Raw genomic sequence first — 23,122 nt, forward strand, 5'->3', positions numbered from 1 at the left:
ATTTCTCATGTCTGTAGCAAATGGTGCTGGATAAGTTATTCACCAGTGTTGAATTCTAAGGGTTAGGAGTTTGTTCAAATCCCTAAACAAAAGTGCGAGCAATATTGCTAGTAGTGTTTGCCTTAGAAAACATCACTAATGAACTATTGTCCTTACTGCAGTGAGAAAACCCAAGCATGCAAAAAGAAAGATATGTGCTCCTCACAAGATGAGTAATGCCTTCACCAGTCAGGGCAAGTGCTTATCAGATCCTACTCATTTCCAGGTGGAATATGCTTCTAAATGGGCTGCACTTAGGATGATTTAACAGACTGCTGTGTGGGGCTGACTAGATAATTAACTCCAAGTCTAGGAGGGAAGAGGATGGAAAGAAGGCACTGGAAACGACAGAAAGAAAAGAAAAAAAAACATATATATATATATATATATGTTTGTTTGTTTTTTTTCATTTATTTATTTCATTTTTTTTAGCATTTTTCTCTTATTTTCTAGTAAAACAATATATATATATATTTAGGTTGCAATGACCTGAGAAGCAAAATTGTTAGACAATTGTTAGACAATAAGACATTTTGTTTTCTTGTTATAACCATAAACATTAGTAAATAGTTTATTAACAAATATTGATGTTTAAAATAAGAAATACGAATTAGGTGAGCTCTAGTAAACTTAATTCAATATTGTTTGTTTGTTTGATCTTGCAGGTGTCTTTTCTATTTATTTATATATTAATGTTTGCAACCATTTCTACTTCTGTAATCTGCTGAGTGAAACAAATGCTTAACGTTGATTGGAGTAGGAGTTACATACAAGAATGGAAAGTGAGATTTGTTGAAAATTATGTTAAAAAGTCATATCAGAGTAATGCATCTTAAAGAAAAAAGGACCTACTTTATATTAAATGTTGTTAATTACTATGTACTCGACCACCAATCCTGCCCCTAACCTTACCCATATCCCACCTCAATAGCAGCAAAACTTTTGCAATTCAACTTGAACACAATATGTACACGGTAGCATGTTACATATTATTTACAGTACATATTATTTTAAGACACCTAATATAAAGTGGGTTTCACTTGGAGTAAGGGAACGAGGAAACGTGGGAGTTGCTCAAAACCAACAGTCTTTAATGCAACAACACAGAATAACACTCAGGAACTCAGGAAGACATTCAATACCGGACACAGGAGATATGGAAACACGGGGCTTAAATACACAGTAACTAATGGGACACACCTGGGATCAAATTAACTAAACGGAGAACACCTGGAACAAATTAACAAAAGGACAGGAATTGGAAGGACCAAATAAGGGCATTGAAACACATGGGGAGCAAAACCCACACAAAACACGGAACAGAGTCTAACAGTGGGACTAAATATTTTAGTAGAATCTTTATTTATTTATTTATTAATTCATTATTTTTATTTGAGTACAATTACAATGTTATAAATCCATGTATTTACATTAATTCAGTGATGTAAAATAATATTTTTTGACTTGAATAAAAGCAGGAAAAACAGATTTAGGTTAGAGAAAATTCAAATTCAAAAGAGGTAATGCTTGGCACTGAAATCCTACAGGAATACTAGACATCTCTTAAGACCGAAAACCCAGTAAGACTATGCTGAACAAGCAGTCAGTCTTTGAAATCTATGGTAGTGCATTGATTAGCAATGCATCCTTGTGTAGCATCCTTATTGAATTGCATGTCAGCTCCACAACATGACCTCAACCCATGTTCTGGATGCTAAATGCAGCTACACAGCGACGTTATTTAAATATGTCAGTCTTCCAGATCTGACATGACTGCTATCAGGTGTGTTATCGGTCCTGTGCACAATGACTTTCTGAAAAAAAAAGAAAAAAGAAACAGCACCATTGTTCTTTCCCGAGGCGTCAATGTTTCCTCAGCCTTCGTTTATCTCTTCATGTTGACCTTGCTCAAAATTTTCCCTCTGCGGCACAGATGACCGGAGATAACAGAAGGTCAGTATAATTGGATCAAACTGACAGCTAACGGACGACTGACGCTTCCCGTAGCAGCAGGTTAAGCTGCGTCTCATGCAGACAGAGGCTGTTCGTCGCCTCTCTCCTCCGCTGGCACGCTCCAGTTGATGACAGCCATCCATGTTAGATTTGCCGTTATAATTGGCTTTACAGAACATGATTGTGTGAACTTGCACAAAGACCCTTAGCATGAAACGTCTGGGGCAGCAGTTGCATCTTTGCAAGATTATAGTTTGCATGTGCATCACATATAGCGAATAACTGCTAACTATCTAACTGCTTCTTTAGCTATTTAAAGAGCACAGCAATCAATTTAGATAGAAAATAACTATGATTGCACCAGCACTTGATGAATCTTGCTCATAGACTCATATGCAGAAAGTGTTGTGTACTCTACTATTAGACTCTGAAAGTCAATAATTTATGTTTCCATTTTAGAGTTCTGATGGAGAATAAAAAAAAATAGCTGAGACAAATAATTTCCTTGGTATTAGATTGCTCAACTGTTGAAAAGCCTGTAGATGCTTTTTTATTCCACTACTTCAGCACAAACAGAATTGGGTCACAATGCTTAATTGTCGCCCAATCAACCTTTACTAATGTAATGTCACTTATATTTAGCTGGAGTAAATGGAAAGTCTCAATGTGGGAGAGAGATAGCACAGTACGAGGGATTGGGGTGTGGAGATAATGGAATTGACTAGATCTTCTGCATTGGCCATCTAAATTAATCCTTTTAAATGGATATTCTGGGTCAGTTACAACAAAATAATTTTGACAAATAAAAAAAGAAATGCACTCATAAAGTGCAAGACACATTGTAAGTTAAGGCTCGGTCTATTCCAGGCCTTACGTACATGTACATGTCTCATGTACTTTCTGAGTACATGTCTTTAGCTGCTTTTAATGCTAGGATATAAGGTGCAGTGATTAATACATAAATGCATAAACAACATGTACGTTATGTACAGATAAAATTGTTTATAAATTATATAATACATAAGAAAATAATCCATAGGCTCAGTCTCAGCAGCTTTGGAATTTATTGAAGTCCATGAAGTGTGTGAAAACATTGTTATACAGTTTAGTTCAGTGTTTGCACTTAACATGTGATTTGATGTAGTCGGAGACGTATTAGTTTTTTGTATGTGTGAGATGAGAAAACTGCTGTCAGTACAATGGCTTCATTATTTCTAATGTAGAGGTTTGTGCAGCAGAAACTATTGCAAATTAAAGAAACATTCTTTATTGAAAACGGCTTGAATTTTTTTTAACAAAACACATTCCTAAACTCTCATCTTGATAGTAAAGCCCAACACAGTATCAATTTGCAATGAGCATGTTTTTGCATATGTGTGTGGCATATTTTGCTTCTTAATGCTTATTGTGCTATTAAAGGGATAGTTTACCCAAAAATGAAAAGTCTGTCACATTGTATTAACCCCAAAGTTGTTCCAAACCTGTATGAGGTTAGTCAGTGAGGACCAACAACTATTTGGTTATCCACATTCTTCAAAAGAAACTCATACAGGCTTGGAACAACTTGAGGGTGAGTAAATGATGACAGACTTTAAATTTGTAGGTGATCTGTCCCTTAAAGTTCTGTCCATTAACTTCGTTGGGACATGGGCCATGGCTCATAAAATCAGAAATGTCTGGTCTTTTTTATAGCTTAATTTAATTAAATTTGCTCTCATACATTCATAATTATGGTTGCATTTGATATGAATATGTTATTTGGGAGTTTCTGGAATAGAAAAAATGAACTCAAATGAACATGAACAGCTCTAAGCAACATGTAACTATCACACACTTAACTTATTTATTTGTTACATTAAAGAAAAAAAAAACATTTAAACCATCTGTGAAGAAAGACAGAGATAGATTCTCCAAGAGAACTCTGATTTTTTTACAGAATCCTGATGTCTAATTAACTGATGATTATGCTAACTTGTCTCTTTTTCCTTGTGTCTCTATAGATAGACCTGCCTTTCCTTCATTTTTTCTTCCATGTACCACAATTTGGACTAAAACGTATCTGTGTGTTCTGTGTTGTTTGCCACAGGTTTAGCCCCTACGAATGGTATAACCCCCACCCGTGCAACCCCGACTCGGACGTGGTGGAAAACAATTTCACCCTGCTAAATAGTTTCTGGTTCGGAGTTGGAGCTCTCATGCAGCAAGGTAGACGCCTCTGCCTGCCCCCCTTAGCACACATCCCACTCTTTTGATGGGGGTCCCAACTTGCTCTTGTCAGGCCCACTATGATGCATGGGTGCCTCTGTGCATGTAGTTCTAGAAGCAAATTGGTTGCTGGCCAATGGTATGAATGGGACTGTGTGGGACTTAAAAGTTTTTTATTGGTGGGTTTTGGGTAGAGGATCAGGGGATCGTTAGTTGCATGCTAACTTTGCCATAACCACCACTGTCTTCGCTCTTCAGGGTTCTGAGTAGGTAAGTACAATTTCATGTGGAAAAAAAAAGTGTCAGAATGACATTTCTTGGTCTTGTGTCTAAGACTGCCATATATATTCTTGACTTCTAACTCTAACCCTACCAAATCCTGATGCCACATCTTCTCAACTGCAGATGTTTGAGATTGAGAAAGGCCTATAGTGATTGAAGGACAATGTCACATGTAACCTGCATGCATCAGAATGTGTTGCATCAGAATAGCATAATAATATTTGGTTGAGTAATGATAGACACCAGGGCCTTGTTTGCAAAGTAGCATGGGTAATGTTTGAATCTGCACTGCATCTGTCAAATGGAATGGTTTACAGTTGGCATTGGTTTGCCATGTAACATTAGCATTTTGAGTCTTTGCAAAATCTACACTGTGAAAGAGATTTATATTTGAGGACTGGCTGAAGCCAGCCACCAGCTGTTTGCAATGTAGATAGCATGGATATTTGTCTTCACATTGAATGTCAAAAATTAAGAAAGATTGCAGGTATTTTTTGCCTAGCTGTTCTAGTTGGTGGAGCGATTTGTCTGGCTAATTTTTAGAAAAAATAAAGAGCATGCTAAATAGTTACAGGGTCATATGCAGTCAGCATCCAACTAGAGCAGAGGTCTTCAACCCTGCTTCTGGAGATCTACTGTCCTTTCAAAGTTTATATCCAATACACCTGCCTGGGATTTTCAGGTAGTCCTCAAGAGCTTGATTAACTGGTTCAGTGGGTTTGATAAGGGTGGGAGCTAAACTCTGCAGGACAGTGGGTTCCCAAGAGCATGGTTGAAGACCCCTGAACAAGAGGGACAAGTGATATCCAGCCACATGAGTGATGTCCTTAAATCAGTGGTTCGCAATCCTGGTCCTGGAGAACCAACAACACTGCATATTTTTGATGTCACTCTTATCTGACACACACATTTGAGGTCTTGGAGTCTTTACTAATGAGACGACGAGGTGAATCAGATGTGTTTGATTAGGGAGACATTTAAAATGTGCAGTGTTGGGTGTTCTCCAGGATCAGGATTTGGAACCCCTGCCTTAGATGCTTGACGGCAAATGTGGGTGCATCAGTGTGTGTCTAGGCAACCTACTGAATCCCACCATCCGATTGGCACTGTGGATTGCAACTCTTTCCTATGAACAAGTAATCCTCAAAAAGCAGAGGTCATTAAAAGTCATATGCTAGTGTGTTTGGATCATAGCGAAAAAGGAGGTAGGCCTATTATTTCCTGTCAAACTAATTATTGTCCAACAGCATCACCACATAACAACATAACTATAGGGTGTCATTGGGACTGTCATTTGTTCAGGTTCTTTTGTGAGTTTGGAAGAGAAGATGTGGCATTAGGCTGAGGGCTAAACGGGCAGGGATTGTGTATGTTGACTGTCTGCATGCCTCATGATGAATGAGTAATACTACACTGTAGAGAGGCTCCCCTGCCCATGGCTTGTCAGCCCCCAGAAAACTGTGGGACGGCGTGCTTGGTTATGACGTTACCTTGGGTACATGACAGTCAGCCCCAACCAGGTTATATAAGGTCACCCTGACCAAATGGTCCAGGTGATACTTTGAAATTAACTTTCTTCTCAGGATGGTTTTCTTTTTATATTTTTTCAGTGTTCTGACATGTTATTTTTGCTTCTTTATAAAAGTGGTTGTGGGTGCCAAAGCACCTTTTCTGCTATTGATTGATTTTGCCAAGTCTTGTTTAAAGGTGAAATGTGTAAAATATGCGACTCTAGATTCACATACAGTTCTCCTGCCCCTTCTACACTGTGCCAGACTACGTGTTTGGATAAACAGGTATTCCTGTCCAAAACTCACACCACTAGTTGAGCCACATGTCGGAATGTTGAAGCACCACAATGTTTGTACTTAAAGTTGTCTCTGATGGGAAAGGAGAATGTCTTTTAGCATCAAGAAAAAATATACACATCAGCTTTAACAACTGAATTGCTAGTATATACAGGGAAAGAGTAATTCTCTCTTTCTTTCTTTCCATTTCAATGGTTGTTCAGGCTGTCTGGGAGCTAGAGTTATATATCCAAACTTTGGACTTGATTGACAGGTCACTAGAGCATTACCAGTCTGTAGAGGCCTGATTGGAACTCACGTTCGCAGTTCAATTGTAATTCATGTAACGGCTAATTTTTTCAACAGTCCATTGTGTTTTGCCATGGACTCACTGTGCCAGATCAAAGCTTACAGCTGACTCATAGAACTTGAGAAGAGGAGCCAGTTATTTCCCTGTGCTCTTGTCCTCTGACATCTCCTCCTAGTACAACTAGTTATTGTCCCGACTTTTCCCCATCAATTAATTTCCTCTGCATGGCCATGGTGACAACTTGATTAAGGGATAACAGAAAATTATACGTAGGTTGTGACATAAAATGGTTCTTCATTTTGGCTTTTACCCACAAGCCAAATGGATTGAAGAGTGTAGGGCAATTCAAAGACGGAAGCAAATCATGAGCCCTTTATGATTTAATACAAATTTGAGAGTCTGGAATCTAATTCAATTTGACCACATAAATTCTCCTAAAACATAAATTAATTCCCACCTTCACCGCGGTTGACTTTGGCGTTTTCAGTTAGCATAGATATGTCTTCCCAGTTGTCAACAGGCAAGGCCTTTCCCTGAAACTAGTTGTTGTGTCTGGACTGGGTTGGGTGTGTGCATCTGGTGCTGGTCCTCACATTGTGACCAGTGATTTACCCTGACTGCTATCTCTGCTCCTCTCTACTAGGATCTGAGCTCATGCCCAAAGCCCTTTCCACCAGGATAGTAGGAGGCATCTGGTGGTTTTTTACCCTAATCATCATCTCCTCCTACACGGCCAACCTAGCCGCCTTTCTTACCGTGGAGAGAATGGAATCTCCAATTGACTCGGCCGATGACCTGGCCAAGCAGACCAAGATTGAGTATGGAGTGGTGGAGGATGGCGCTACAATGACCTTCTTTAAGGTGAGTTGAGCCGGTCATATCGCTTGCAGCACATGTAACTTCAAGTCCTACAGAGAACTTTTAAAAAGGCTCAATAAGGACGTAACAAAGTTCGTAGTTCGGGAAGAAGGAGGCGGGAACCGGCGGACATTTAAACAAAACTTTAATAAAATAAACCATCATGGCGGATGGCAGCAGGCTCCGGCCTCAGGCGAACGGCGCCGACTCCTCCACTCCCTCACGGATGGCAGCCGTCCCTCCACAGCCCAGGCGGTCGGCAGCGAGTTCGTCCGCCCCCCCGGCAACTCACTCCAGCCCACCGCCTCGAGTCTCCATGGCGGCAGACTGCTCCGCCATGCTCGATGGCACCGCGGATTCACCACAGTGCCTCGCTCCGTTCCCACGGCTCTTGGCCCCGCCCCCACTCGTCACAAAGGACCATTGACCATTGGTGTTTCATGGCTCATGGGCTCTTTTGTCTCATTTCTTTTAACTTAAACCAGGCAATTTATATATTTTTCAGTTAAACAGATGTATAATTACAGAGATAATGTACAGTTAGCCAGACACTGTTGCAGAATGGACCACATCAGGATGATGCATAACCGGATCACCCTGTCAGCACTTATATCTGCGATGAGGAGCAGCTAACTCTACATTATCCTTTCCTAATTTGATTTGATTTAACTACATTTTTTATTGATTACAGCTTTACTAATTGAGTCACCAGGAAGGTCAATGACAGGGTAGTATTTTTAATATTGTTTTGCATGTTAAAGACATCTGCTGAGGAGGCATTTAAAGCTCTCATGCCAGTAGGATGCTCTGGCATATTGAATTCTGGTGTCACAAGGGTTGTGTGTTTGAATCTGGTTTGTGATGTTCCTGATATTTTCTATTTTCTTTATGAAAACACCTGAATAAAAAAAAAGCACCTACATATTGAGCCATTTTAAGAAAGAAATTCTTACTTGTTCTAACCTTTTTGTCCAATCTCTTTTCATGGTCAATCTCTTTTTTTCTAATCAGTTCTAATAAAGTTTCATAGCATTATTACAAATTATGGAGGTAAAAAGTGTTGCTTTCACTCTGACAAAACACACACACACACAATGTGTAAATATTGAAAGAAAAAGACATCCTATTGTAGATAGCAACGCTAGAGCAGATTACTGGAGAGAGAGAGAGAGAGAGAGAGATGTAGCTCTTTCAAAGCATCCTGGCCCTGACAACGCCTGTAATCCATTGCAGTCAGATTTCCTATAGGAACAGCAGATGTTCAGAGAGCTGAACACATATGCTCTTTTAGCAGGTGCTGATGTATTGAGTGATTGAGTGGCAGTGTGAGTGATTGACGGTTTGATAAACTGGATAAATGGAGAATAATAATACATATAAAACATTTATTTATTTATTTTTTATTTTTTTGTATAATAGTGATGACAGGGTGAAAACGCTATCAGTGCTGTCTTATCAGAATGTCCTAATTTGAAATCTCAGCTCTCAAAGGGGATCTGAAGTATGCAATAAAAAGCGAAATATTTGAGAATGAAGATTTTATACTTGACCTAATAATTGAGGTTGTGTTTCAAAGCTTTTATCGCTGTGGACGTGACAAAGGTTGAAAGCATTTTATGACTGCACACTGTTTAGTGCCTGTATGTGGGAGATCCACTCTGCATTTCGTTATTCAGTCCCAGAGGGCTGTGAACATGTTCACTGCGACACTTAAATTTCTCTTATTAAGTAAATATTTTTGCTCTGAGATCACAGCATGGAGAGTGTCCCCTCAGTGTGGTTTTGATTGTCCAGCGTTTGTAACCAGTTCAGTGAAATCCTCAGCCACCTCTGTGCCAAAAGAGGAGTAATCTGGAATTTGTCTTTCCTATCCGCCTCTGCTATATCTTGTTTTCAGAGGAACATTAAGCATATAATGATGATCTGTTATTCATTAAATGCTACTATAATATAAATTTAAACATCATCCTAATCTATATTAGTTTTGCTTTGTTTATTTTAAACTTTAGTCAGCAGAAATCAAAATTGACCCTGTTTGCTTCATTGCATAATCCTTGCCTTATTGTGAACAGTTCATGCAGTACAGTTTATTCTAAAAAAAAAAAAAAAAATATATATATATATATACCCTGACAACGCCTGTAATCCATTGCAGTCAGATTTCCTATAGGAACAGCAGATGTTCAGAGAGCTGAACACATATGCTCTTTTAGCAGGTGCTGATGTATTGAGTGATTGAGTGGCAGTGTGAGTGATTGACGGTTTGATAAACTGCCTTTATTGATTCTCTATAATGCTCTACAGAGAAACGGTCACAAAACTCAATAGTATCAAGAACACTGCACTTTAAATTAGATAGGTTCCTTTTATGCTCTTTAAATACAAACAATTAGAACCATATCTAGCATAACTATATATAAACCCATTGTGGCTGAAATAGTTTTGTGTTTGGGGTTTTAGGTTCTTTACATCTCTACTTTCACAGCTGGCTTCTTCAGCTGCTATTGATTTGCTATTATTACAAGCCAAAGAACGCTAATCTACTTCTGTATAATCTAGAACATTGTGTCTCATTCACTAGCCGTGCATATGCACAAATTTGTGTGTGAAATCTAAGTACGAACATATTCACGAACAAATGTTCATCACATGTTTCGTCAATAAAGCACTAAAGTACTAAAATGTATTCTAAAGCTACTAAAATTGTAGGAACAACTGAAACCACCATTATAAGGATGGCCTTATAATCATGTTAAGATTAAATTTTGTACATGCTCAAGGACCTTGCAGTGCGTGCTCTCGGGATAGTGCACATCTTTTGAAAGTGTCATATGTTTGGTGAAACACAGTAAAGGATATGGAAATGGTTGGGATGTGTTTTATGCAAATTACTAATCTATGGGTACTGTATGTGTTCACTCATTTAGAATACTCCAAATGCATTAACATTAGAATAGGGCTAAGAACATATTCAAATGCACACGTGCAAACTTTTTGCGTGAAAAGATCTCCTGTGCGTATAACCCATGCAAGTATTAGTGAATGAGATTATTTTTTTCTTGATTTACCATAATATGCAAACAGAGAAATCTATGTCTACATGCTATGCAGTTATTTATTAAAATTGGCTGCATAGTATTTATGCAACATTCAAAATTTGTAAAAAAAAAAATATATATATATTATTCTTTCTGCTGTACTTTTTTTTTCTACTAATCCAATTCGCTTGTTAAATTGTGACATAACATATACTGTTCGCATGTCCAAGCTTTACTCCATTTTTAGTAAGAATACTATATCAAAGTCTATTTATGAGCAATTTTCATTTATTACACAAAATTAAACTCATGGTGTGCACTACAGTTTCTGGGGTCATGGCCTCCCTGATGCCAATATTAAAGATAATTCACTGTCTGGCCAACTGGGATGTTAGTATGGAGGTAAAGTTTAAGATTATTAATTTTTTGTAACACTATTAATGCATATTAGCACTGTTTATTTGTTGCTTCTGTGATAATATACACTGAAAATAAAAGTTGTAAAAACGGTATTGCTAGTATTGATAGTAATAGTGTTTTTTTTTTTGTTTTGTTTTGTTTTTTACAGTCATTTTACCTCTATTTTGTATTACCTATATTTCCTGGCAACAAATTACCAGTCCTTTTTTCAGTGTTGTGTTTTTTTCAAAACGGTGATGTATAATGACACCCAGCTTCAATGAGATGGTCTGGGAATGCTGTAATGTTAGGCCACCTGTATGAGATTCTGCTGAAGAGTTCAGAATGGCGATTTCAAATGCTGCCTTCTCTAACCCTCGAAACTGTTGGTGGCTTTTAGCATCGTATGGTTTTATTGCTGAAAAAATTATTTTAATAATATATGTTGAGGTTTATTGAAATGGCTGCTAGCGAGTGTCTGATGAGTTTGAGCTGGACGATTGCACTAATGGGAGCTCACAGTTTTAATCCTTTGATCACTCTGTTATGCACTATGTTCCTCAATATACTTCGCCTGTCCTGTCAAAATTATTCCTTTTTGGGTAGTCTGTGGGATTTTACTTTGAAATGTACTCGATGAGAGCGTATTATGCTGCGTAAATGTTTGGGAAACACACTGCAGGCAAGCTTAATATGTGTTCTTTTATCTGCAGTGACAAACCTGAGGGGGCGATAGAGTTTACTTTAAATGTCTGTCATTAAACCAGATTACACAGGAGGTTAGCTATAAACATGTCAACCAGTTAGCTAACTTTAACTAAATTACATAGCAAGAGTCTCTTCCAATGTGAAAGAGAAAACTGTCCATTAAAAAGAGTTTGCCTAGTGTGACAATACTGAATGTTGAATACAATGACAATGAAATCGAGCTTGTTTGTACAGTAAGCTTATGTAACACCAATGACTTGTACATATACACTATGTGGACACAAGTATCGAGACCCCCCCTTCGTTAGAACAGAAAAAGGCACTTCCAAAACTGTGGCAACAAAGATGGAAACATAATTAATGTATTTAAATACTGTATTTCCATCTCTGTTGCAACAGTTTTGGGAGTGTCTAAAATGACTGTACCCATATGTACATGTCATTGGTGTTTGGTGATGAGTTTTTAGCTCAAGGTCTGCATTTTAATTCACACCAGAGGTGTTCAGCTGGGACCAGTAAAGTTCTTCCACACTGACTGAATCAATAATTTCTTTTTGAACCTTGCCTTATGCACAGAGCCATTGTCATGTTAGAATAGAAAAGGGTCCTGTCCAAACTGTTGCTATAAAATTAGAAGCACACGATTCCCTAAAATATAATTTTATGCTTTAACGTTAAGATTTGTACTCATGAAAATTACTAAAATAGTCAAACCTGTTTATTAGAAGTGGGTGTCCCAATACTTTTGGCAATATAGTGTGTTAATTAACATTACATAACAATGGGCAATACATTTGTTTGCTACATTTATAAACTCTAATGTTAGTTAACTGTTATTTGTCACTTCATGTTAGCGGTAGGTTCATTCAGACGTCTTCATAATACTTTATATGATACACAAATTTATAATATCTCTAAATTGTTAACATAATCAAAACATCTAAAAATGTTATTTAGTGTAAAATCTTAAGTTACTGTGAGAATAAATGTTATATTGCTAGTAAAATTTCAAGATGAAAAATTACTTGGCTGAAGCAACTTAGATGTACTTGTTTATCCATACATACATTTTTAGTGTGTATCGAATATATTACATCTTGCTTTTGAGGAACGTTTATCAGTTAGTCTCTTAATCGTCATTGTATTGCAATGTATTCTAAGCATATTTTTGGCCTCCACATTTCATATTTTTGCTCAGTTTAGACCTTTTTGATTTCGTCTATTCAGACTGTTATTTCAAATGACCAGCTTTACAGGGTAAACAAATACAACTTTTGATTTTAGTAATGTATCATTAAATGTTGATATTAACATAAACTAAGATTAATGAATGCTATGTTTTTCAGTATTAGTTCATGTTAACTTATATACAGGTGCATCTCAATAAATTAGAATGTCGTGGAAAATTTCATTTATTTCAGTAATTCAACTCAAATTGTGAAACTCTAATGTTAACAAATGGGACCTTAGTGGAAAGCTTTATCGATGTTTTTTGTGGAACCAGCATAAATGTACAGCTTTCCCTCTATCAAAAATACCTGCCATAAAACATGTTTTGCTTAAACAAAACACCCTTAGCTTTAACAAAATCAAGATTTCAGCCATGAGATATTCTGTGATCTGCTTCAATATCATAGTAGCTGAAGATTATGACCATTTTAGGTGGCCACCATCTGGAAGCCAAGCGTTCCCCTTGCTGAACATACTGCCCTAAGGCTGACACATTAAATTATAGAATATTCTAACCCATGAAAGCAGGTGGAGAACACTGCAGACGTATTGGCCAGATATAGTCCTCCTCTTCTCTGGAGGTTTGCTTTCTTTGTCCTTCTCTGCTCTGAGGCATCTTATTATCTGTCAGGTCTAGTATGCCGCATTCTATGCTTCAAAAGATATTATGATCAAAAAGAGGAGCAAGCTCACTGGGAAAGCAGCCCGACCTCTCTCTCGCTCTCTCTTTTTCTCTCTCTTATCCTTCAGTATCAAAACAATCTATGGCAACCTTTCACACATAGAAGCACACCTTTGCTCAGTTTCTAGGGTGCTGTTCCTCAGTCACATCTATCTCTCTGTAAGAGTCGGGGAGAAACGGTTTGCTGACCGTCTCAGCTGCTATCATCGCCTTTTTAATTTGTAGAGAAAGTTTTCGTGGAACCTGCAGCCAGTTCTCAGTTTCAAAACCCTTAGCAGCAGATTCTCATATTTCCTCTGCAATTTTGGTCTTATCAATCCTCAGTGAGTTTTTCCGTTCTTGGGTCCTATGAGGAGGACCCCTGGACCTTTGAGATGAGATAGTCAGAGGAAGTGAATCACAGCTCCTGATGGAATCGGAGCAGCAGTTAAAGAGAGCAGCCCCACCTGTGGAGAGATGCAAAGATGTTTGTAGACCCTTGTGATTTACCCCTTCCAAGCACATCTCAAATCACTGTTCATTCTGCGGTGGAAATCTCAGTTGAAATCGTTTTGGAATAAAATGGCTGAATCTTTTTTCTTGCTAAAATGAATTTTAAAAACACACAAATGACACTGTTTTGTCTTGCCAATTTTTTGGGTGAAGTGACTCTAGATGATACTAGGTGGCACAGTCATAATGTGTAGAAAAAATGTTTACACGTTAAAAAAATATATTGAAATTGTTAATAATTTTTGACTCTATGTTCAGATCATTGTAGTTTTAAAATGTAATTATTATTATTTTTTTATATTTCTATTTTTTTTTAAATAATGGAACATCTGGTATAACAATAAGGTGTACATTTTTTATAATAATTATACATTTTAATTAATAGTTATGCTTATAGAATGGTAATAATGAAATTATATGAATACATATTGAATGTAATTTTGCAGTGTTAATGCTTACACTTTGGTGACATTGTCATAGTAATGAATTAACTGCATGTATTTATTCTTAATATTAGGGTTAGAGTTTGGTATAGGGTTAGGTTATGGTATGGTATTTATGCATAATTAACTGTTATTGCTATAGTAAGTACATGTAACTACACCTTAAAGTTTTACCATGTCAGTTTCAGGAATTTATTGTCTTCTAAACAAATGACAAGAATGAATTAATTAACAAGTCTATTAATTGACAAATACAGTGGAGGACTTCAAATTTCATGTGCCACATTTTTTATATATATTTTTTAAATAATTCAGGCATTGGTAATTTTCAGTTTGCTGTATTTTGTTTTTTTAGGAATTCAGTATGGAAGCCCGTTTCCGCCACTGAATAAAAAAATATAATTCTGTAAGTCATAATAATGAGAAACTTTCTCAAAATTATGACTTAGTATCACGTTATATTGAGAAACTTTCTCGTAATAATGACTTAGTTTCTCGTAATAATGAGAAAATTTCTCATAATAATGACTTATTTTCTCATAATAATGAGAAACGTTCTCGAAATAATGACTTATTTTCTCATAATGACTTATTTTCTCATAATAATGACTTAGTTTCTCATAATAATGAGAAACTTTCTCGAAATAATGACTTAATTGACGCGTGCGCAACGCAAGAGTGACAGCACGCTAGCGACATCTGTTGGTCAAAGCCATGCAGGAACACCGCAAGCATTGCTTTGTTCTGTAATCTAAAGTGTATATTCTATCAATTCAATCAAAAATCACACGCATTTTATGAAGAAATGAAAGCCCTTACACATATAAACTTAATGAATAGATGTTCATTTCAATGATTTGTTAGTTGTATTAGCTGTCACTAATAATGATATACTAATAATTATGCATCACATGCATAAGCCCACAATACAGTAGCCCAATCTCATATCGCAAGCACAAAGCGTAGTTGTTCGTTACCACGGCAACCGCTTGGTCTTCAGCGCATAAATATGTATGCATATCTATGCTTCAGCATCCCACACCGCTTCTTGCAGGACATGTGAAAGTGAAAAACGCTTAATGTGGCTTAAAGTACAATGACAAATTCGGGATACAATATTACTGATCATGCATACTGGGAAGCATATGAGCCCATATTTTGAACACAACATCCAACGTTGCAGGTTAAGCGTTTTCCTATAGAAAACCGTTATAGAAAACGCATAAGCGTTGCTGTTTTGTGTTGCATTCATATTTTGGGTCCACCTGAATGCCTGTATATACAATATGCATGATCATCAAGTTGTGTACTGAATTTGGTTCACTCTGTCTTTGTACTTCAAGGCATGTTAAGCATTGTTCACGTTAAGCGTTTGTCCTGCAAGAAGCGGGACGCTGAAGACCAAGCGGTTGCCGTGGTAACGAACAACGATGTTTTGTGCTTTTGAAATGAGATGGCTTACTGTATGAACAGTGCATGTGATGCATGAAAGGGACAGCTAATAAAACTAATAAATCATCGAGATACACATCTATAAATGAAGTTTATATGTGTAATGGCTTTCATTTCTTCATAAAATGCCTGGATTTCTTAACTGAAATATTGGTCTGGAATGTTTGAAGCCATAACTATCTGGCAGAGTAACTATTACACAAAAGACTACATACAGATCATTTATCTGAAATCGTTATTTAATGACAGACTATATAGCATTATACACTTCAGATTACAGAACAAAGCAATGTCTGCGGTGTTCCTGCATGGCTTTGACCAACAGATGTCGCTAGCGTGCGTCAGGCTATATTTAACATGCAATTAATTTAGTGATAATTTATTGTTGTTGCACATAATGTATGTACAGTACAGAATATAGGTACAGTTCTTTATTAAACTTCACTTCACTATGGATTGAGAAATACTCCTAGTGCTGGGCCATGATTAATCCCGATTAATTGCATCCAAATAAAAGTTTGTGTTTATATAATATATGTGTGTGTACTATGTATATGTATTATGCATATATAAAGACACACACATACAGTATTTATTTTGAAAATATTTACATGTATTTACATGTATACATTTATATTCATATAATTTATATTTTATATAAATACATTTAATATATAAACATAACATATTTTTCTTAAATATATTCATGCATGTGTGTGTATTTATATATACATAATAAATACACACAGTACACATATTATGTACACAAAAACTTTTATTTTGGATGCGATTAATCACGATTAATCGTTGCCCAGCACTAAATACTCCTTACTTTATTTTATTACTTTGAATTTAAGTCAAATAATAACATGTATGATTACAGTGAATTATACCTTTACACTGGTCACAGTGAGATTTCAGGTTGAAATGGTACGGTGAAACTGATGGAAGAAAAGTGCTGCTTCATGAAAGCAAATCATGTCAGGCAGTGGCGCAAAAACGGGGTATGCAATATATGCAGTGCATAGGGGCGCCACACATAGGGGGGCACCATTTTGCCAAAATCATTCTGTGAATATCTTCTTTAATAAAACATTATAAATAATCAAAAGCTTAGTTATTAAATATAATTTATGCAACATTTTGTTTTACGGTTTTTAGCATTTTAATGAGTTCAAAAATGTATTTATTACAAACTTATTAAGACATGGAACAGCCATATCTCTTTGCGACCACAACAAACGGGAGAATTTTCAGAAGCGCACTTCAGCTTGCCCTCAGCGCGTGAGTCAAACAAGAGCGGAAAAGGTACATGTGCCAAATGCGCTTCAGCTGCACAACAGGGAACTGCGGTCTGATGAGATATTGTTATATGTCAGTAAAACAAACTTTCCTGTCCTGTCAGCCGTTTTACTGTGCTCACGGCACACGCTCTTCAACTGTACGCGATTATGAGGCGCACGCTCACTTCATAAATAAACCGCACTAGAAACTGCGAGCATACATCGTCAGTCAAGTCACAAAATTACCAAAATGCGATTAAAGCTGCAAAACTGTGCATGCATGTATGTGCATTACATTTCAGAACGGCTCTCAAATGCATGCAGCCTACTGAAATATTCTGCAAGATGATAGGCTGTCATTTTTTTTATTTATAATTGAATGCACAAGTAGGCCAAATGTGAGCACAGTGCAGTTAAATGTACTAGAAAATATGTGCTAATCTTTCATTATTTTTTAAAGTATGAAAATGAAAAGAAAATGAAATATTTAAATGCATGAAAAAAAACTTATTTTACATTATTACATTATTTTCCTTTGTACATTATTACATTATTTTCCTTTGTACAGAGCTCGATTTAGGTATGACAAAAGTGCTGAAATCAATTGGATGGATGAAGCCATCAGGAAAAAAAAAAACAGAGAATGAAGCTATGAAAAGAGTCAGTTAACCACCTGAGTGAAACCATCAGCGCCGTTTTATAACGGGGTCTATAGCTTATACTAAACCTCTGTTTTGTTTAGTTAGATGTACGATACTTGCATTGCCTTGGCCTGGAATGAACGTACGGATGCAGTCTCGGATGAAAGTCTTGATGGTTTGGAGGTTCGGTGGTGTAGGAGTCGCGATCACGTTCTTCCCGGTTTGAAGAATGATGAACTCCAAAGATGTTCAGACTCGATGGTGATTGGGAGTTTCTTCCCAGTGGAAAGTGAAAAAGAGCTAAGAGAGACATCAGCTGAGATCCTAGGATCTTTAGTGAATGTAAAGACAAGGCCGAAGCCTGGTGCAGACTTAAATGTTGCAGAAGCATTCTAGCTCACATCCTCATCTTCTCAGAATCTAACAGAACCGCAGACTGACTGAGGCGGGTCACTGATGTGAGAGCTTTAGCTGCTATAGAGATCACACCTCCAGGGAGACACATGTTTGTGAATGGGCATTTGATTTACATTTAAGAGAAACTAAGATTGTAAACAAGGATGCAAACTAGCCACCTTTCACTGAAAATTGCCGTTTTGAATTCAAAATAGGCCATCTGTGTGATTCAAGTAGATTCAGTGAGTTGAAAACTCTTTCTACTTCATACTTCAATACAAAACAATGCTGAACTTTGACAAAAAATAGATTTTTAAATGGTATAATAGTGATTTTATAATGTCTAAATATAAATCCATTAGCAAAACATGTGAAAAGAACTATATTACAGAGTGGAAATGGTAAAGGAGACAATAAATGATCCTCTGCTGCCATTTAGTGGTCATAGTGGGAATCACGACATTCATTTTAATAGTATTTGTTTTTCTGCCAGGTGAAATCTTGGCAGAAATCTTCCACTTAGCATGGCAAATTTTCCATGAATTACCTCTTTAAGTAAAAAGAAAAATCCTTTGTTATCGGGATTGTCAAGAGTTTGTGTGGGTTTGCTTAGCTACACTTTGATGACAAACTTGCCCCATGAAAGTAGATAAAAACTGCCCTAAAACTACCCATTTGGGGACCACCATATTTATTTATTTATTTAAAGGGATCCTACTCTGCCCTTTTATGAAGTCTTTATTTTGTTTTTGTGGTGTACTACAATAGATTTCCATGCTTGATTGTTCCAAAACACATATTTTTTCTCGTTTTACATAATTGCAGCACATCTCTTCCCAGTCTGTCTCAAACACTTGTTGAAACCCCTCCTTCCGAATTATGAAATGTGCTCTGATTGGTTAGCTGACCCAGTGCATTGTGGTTTTGTGAACCACTTAAAACATGTTCCGGAAATGACGCACCCCTTACCATAACCATGAGTTTAATCTGCTCAGCTGTAAATATTAATGATGGTATCAATTTTGCCATGCCAATTTGAGCACGATTCAGAACCCTGAGAATGTTTAATAATTAGAAAATCATGCATAACCTTTGCAATCACAGATTTGACAGGACGTTTTAGTGTGTGTGTGTGTGTGTGTGTGTGTGTGTGTGTGTGTGCTTTCAAAAAGCATAATAGGACCCCTTTAATCTGTTAATTTTTGCAGTATGTACTGCTAATTACTAAATCCTAAAGACAATAGATTTAGTATTTACGCTGTAAATAATTAATTACTATTCTGTTATCATAAAACAATTATAATTATTTAACTACAAAGTAAATACACAATATGCATGTTGTGATTTACTGCTTATTAATAGTTAGAAAGGTAATTGTTAAGTTTAGGTATGGGATAGGATTAAGGGCTCTAAAGTATGGTCATGCAGAATAAGTATGTTAGTACTTAATAATGAGTATTATGTGTTAATGTGCATTATTAAGTACTAATAAACATCAAATATGGTAGTAATATGAATGCTAGTTGATAGTGAGAATCTGTCCTTAAACTAAAGTGTTACTATATAGGAGGTCTGCATTTCCAGTATTCTGCTCAGAGATTTCCAGATCTTCATCAGTCTCTGTTGTTCTTTCCTTTGACATCCGAGTGCCCAGATCAGGCAGTGTGGTGGAGTTTTTGAAAATCTGTACTTTCATGAAAAATGCTGATAGAAATTTTGCTAAGAATCAATAAACATTTCTATTTTTTTTTTAATGTTGTGGATAGGGTATATACGTAGACAAGGCACATCTGATATTTCAAAAAGATGCAGTTATGTGTTATGTATGAGGCCTAATCAAAGGCATTTTGATGAGTCTAACAATAAAGACCCAGAAGACTTTCTATCATTACACACACACAAACATGCATCCATAATCACTCGCCCTTCCCTGTGGATGCTCCTTTCCTTGTGCACATAATCTCTGTGGTTCTTTCTCACGGCACAACCTACGTGTCTGCTTTTTGTAAAATTAATTGTTAACAGCTTTTTTTTTTTTTGTTTTTTTTTTAATATCTTCACATTTTGGTCTGTGTGAGAGATTTATTCTGTTAAACTGCCGTATGGCTTCACAAAGACTGTCGCCTTCCTGCGTGTGTCAATATAATGAGAATGTGAATTAAAATGGACAGCCACCTGCCTGCTGCAGTTTCCAGCATCATTATCAGTGGCTGAGCTATGGGTAAGGCCAGGAGATGTTTGTTTTGGACTGATCTCCTTCATTGCACACGGCCTCTCGGTGGAATATCTCACATAGAGAAAAGAAGTGCAATCTACACAGCACTGTGTGCTGGAGAACTCAAAGCTTTAGTGAGAGTCTTATTATTTTTGCTGGATTTATGGCTCAATACATTCAGTTTACACCACAGAAATATATAATATATAACAATTAGTATTAGCAAAATGAACAACTGCAATTAATTAAACATAATTGTTTATTTAATGCATTTAACACATTTATTTAATTTGACTATTCCTTCTGTGATTTTTAAATGCTGGTCATAACAGTTACTTTTGAGTTGGCAATCACACAATTGATTTGTGTACAAAATATGTTTATAAGTCGGAACGTCAACAAAAATTTATTTTCATGGTGGAATATAATTATTATTGAAGCTAAACATATATGAAATATCACTCATGAGCAAAACTCCAGGCCAGTAGCGAAAACATCTCTACACATGATTATATCTATAAATTGTGAGAAAAGAAAGAGTTATCAAAAAGTTTGTATTGAGATCACAATTTTGATGCAGATTTAGATTATTTTTTTCTTTTCCTTCAGAAGGACTCTATTAACTTGTTCTAACATCTACAAAAATGTGATTTATCCCGATTACATTATTTTTATAACAGAATAATGACACATTCATAAATATGTAATAATTGCAATTTGATTAAACGCATTGAATACCTTTGTTTTATTTAATGCATTTAACACGTTTATTTAATAATTTGACTATTTCTTGATTGATTTTTAAATATAAGGTTACTTGAATTGATTTGTGTAAAATATATGTTCAAATCAGAACATCAACGAGAATTGATTTTCATGTTATAACAAGGTAATAACACATTATTTAATATGAAATAAATGTAAATACATTTAAATATATTGTCTATTGTATGCCACTGCTCCAACATCTAAAAACCTGAGAACTACACTGAATTTCAGCTCAAATACAAACCCCTAAAGTGTCCTAGTCTTTTGTTTTAATATGACACCGTTATGTAGTAGTACTTCACCATCACATATGATAAGTGGAGTTTAAACGCAGTTTAAATGTGTTTTACACAACATTAAAGTGTATTAAGAAATAATGGGCCATTTCACTCTAATGTAAGCTCGTACTGCTTAACATTCAGCTCTGGATACTCCAGGCCTGAATTCTTAGGCAGAGATGTGGACACATTTAGACATCAATTAAGATCCTTATCCGTCCTTTTAGAGTGCTTCATTTTAATATTTATGTGATGGTTTGAAGTTGTTCTATGGCAGTTTAAGCCTCAACTGCATGAAGTAAAGGATAGCTAACATGGGTGCAGCATACTTTTTAATTGTCTGGGAATTTGAACCGCCAGTCATTCTTTAAGCACCACCACTGTCCCAGCCAACAGAGTGGTGCAGTGATGACGTATATTTGTAGGCCAGCCTAGAAATTTGCATCACCCTGGTTCCCTCAACCAATACCCAATAGGATTGTTCCATTGGCTTTTGGATTATTGCAGAAAATAAGATCTGTGATCAACAAAACTAAGTGATTCTCAAATGTTTTATTTTTTTTGGAGAATCTTCACAAATGAACACAACATGATGCCTAAATAAAACCACCAAAAGTAAAAAGTGTAAGCTATAAATGAACTACACCACAGTCACATGACTTTATCATCATCACCAATTACCTTCTGAACTCTCTTTCAGTCTTTGTTTAACAAACCTTTTTAGACACTTGTTAGCAATCGCCTCTTTCAAGATAAGTAAATGTTTTACAAAATTACATGGTGCTATTTTATGCCATTTAGCAAAACAAGAAAATATCTTGATCTTGTGTTCACTACAGATCTTATTTCAGGCATTTACCAAAAACCTGTTAGCAAAACCCATTGATTTTGGAACGATGGAACCAGAAGTGCTAAAATGCTAATTTGTTTCCAGGTTTTGGCCTACATAAATATGTCATCCCTGCAATACTATATAAGCAGAATGGAAAATAAAATGTCCACACAGGCGTCAACAACAGGCATGTTTACTTTTACACATCCAATACATCAATAATGATGCATGTTTTGTTGTATGATTCTCAGTGAAAACTGATGGATGTCCCTTATCAGTCAAAAAACCTAGTTAAATATTTTCTGGAACATGTCCTTCTTTTATTAAAAGAAAGCACATCACTCCCACGATAACGTCTATTTATCAGAACCAACCAATTTTTCTACCATTTTTCTCAGTGTCATAATAGATAATAAATTTGTTCCATTTTCATTATCTTGTCATCTGTAAGAATAACAGCAACAGAGGAGGATGCTTCGGGTCTGATTGTAGTGTGCAGTAAATTAATCAAAGCCTCAGAACAGACCGAGAACCAAGAGCAGATTAAAGTAGTGCAATCTGTGAACATTTGAGCATGATCACTGATCGACAAATCACTGCTAATCAATCCACACAATCAACCGAAATACACAGATAGCATCACAGGAAGAATGAGAGAGAAATGACACAGAGGGACTTCTTCACCTCACACTTAAAGGATTGTGGAGGTTGGTTCGGTATCAAAAAGCAGAATCATTTTGTCAGACATGATCAAGTGTGTGTCTAAGTAATGTTTGTGTGCTAAACACATCCTACTAAAATATAGTTTCCTTGTATTGTGAAAAAAATTTA

General features: G+C 36.2%; 1 protein-coding gene across 1 annotated transcript in view; it reads left to right on the forward strand.

Moving 5' to 3' along the window:
* Window positions 1-23,122, forward strand: part of grik2 (glutamate receptor, ionotropic, kainate 2) — a 112,727-nt gene that overhangs the window by 65,910 nt on the left and 23,695 nt on the right. Inside the window, exons 8-9 of the mRNA XM_016450454.1 lie at window positions 4,079-4,197; window positions 7,220-7,437. Coding sequence (XP_016305940.1) covers window positions 4,079-4,197; window positions 7,220-7,437 — 337 coding nt within the window. The remainder of the gene's footprint in view (window positions 1-4,078; window positions 4,198-7,219; window positions 7,438-23,122) is intronic.

Source organism: Sinocyclocheilus anshuiensis, unplaced genomic scaffold (assembly GCF_001515605.1).
Source record: "Sinocyclocheilus anshuiensis isolate Anshui unplaced genomic scaffold, SAMN03320099.WGS_v1.1 scaffold1036, whole genome shotgun sequence".
NCBI lineage: Eukaryota > Metazoa > Chordata > Actinopteri > Cypriniformes > Cyprinidae > Sinocyclocheilus > Sinocyclocheilus anshuiensis.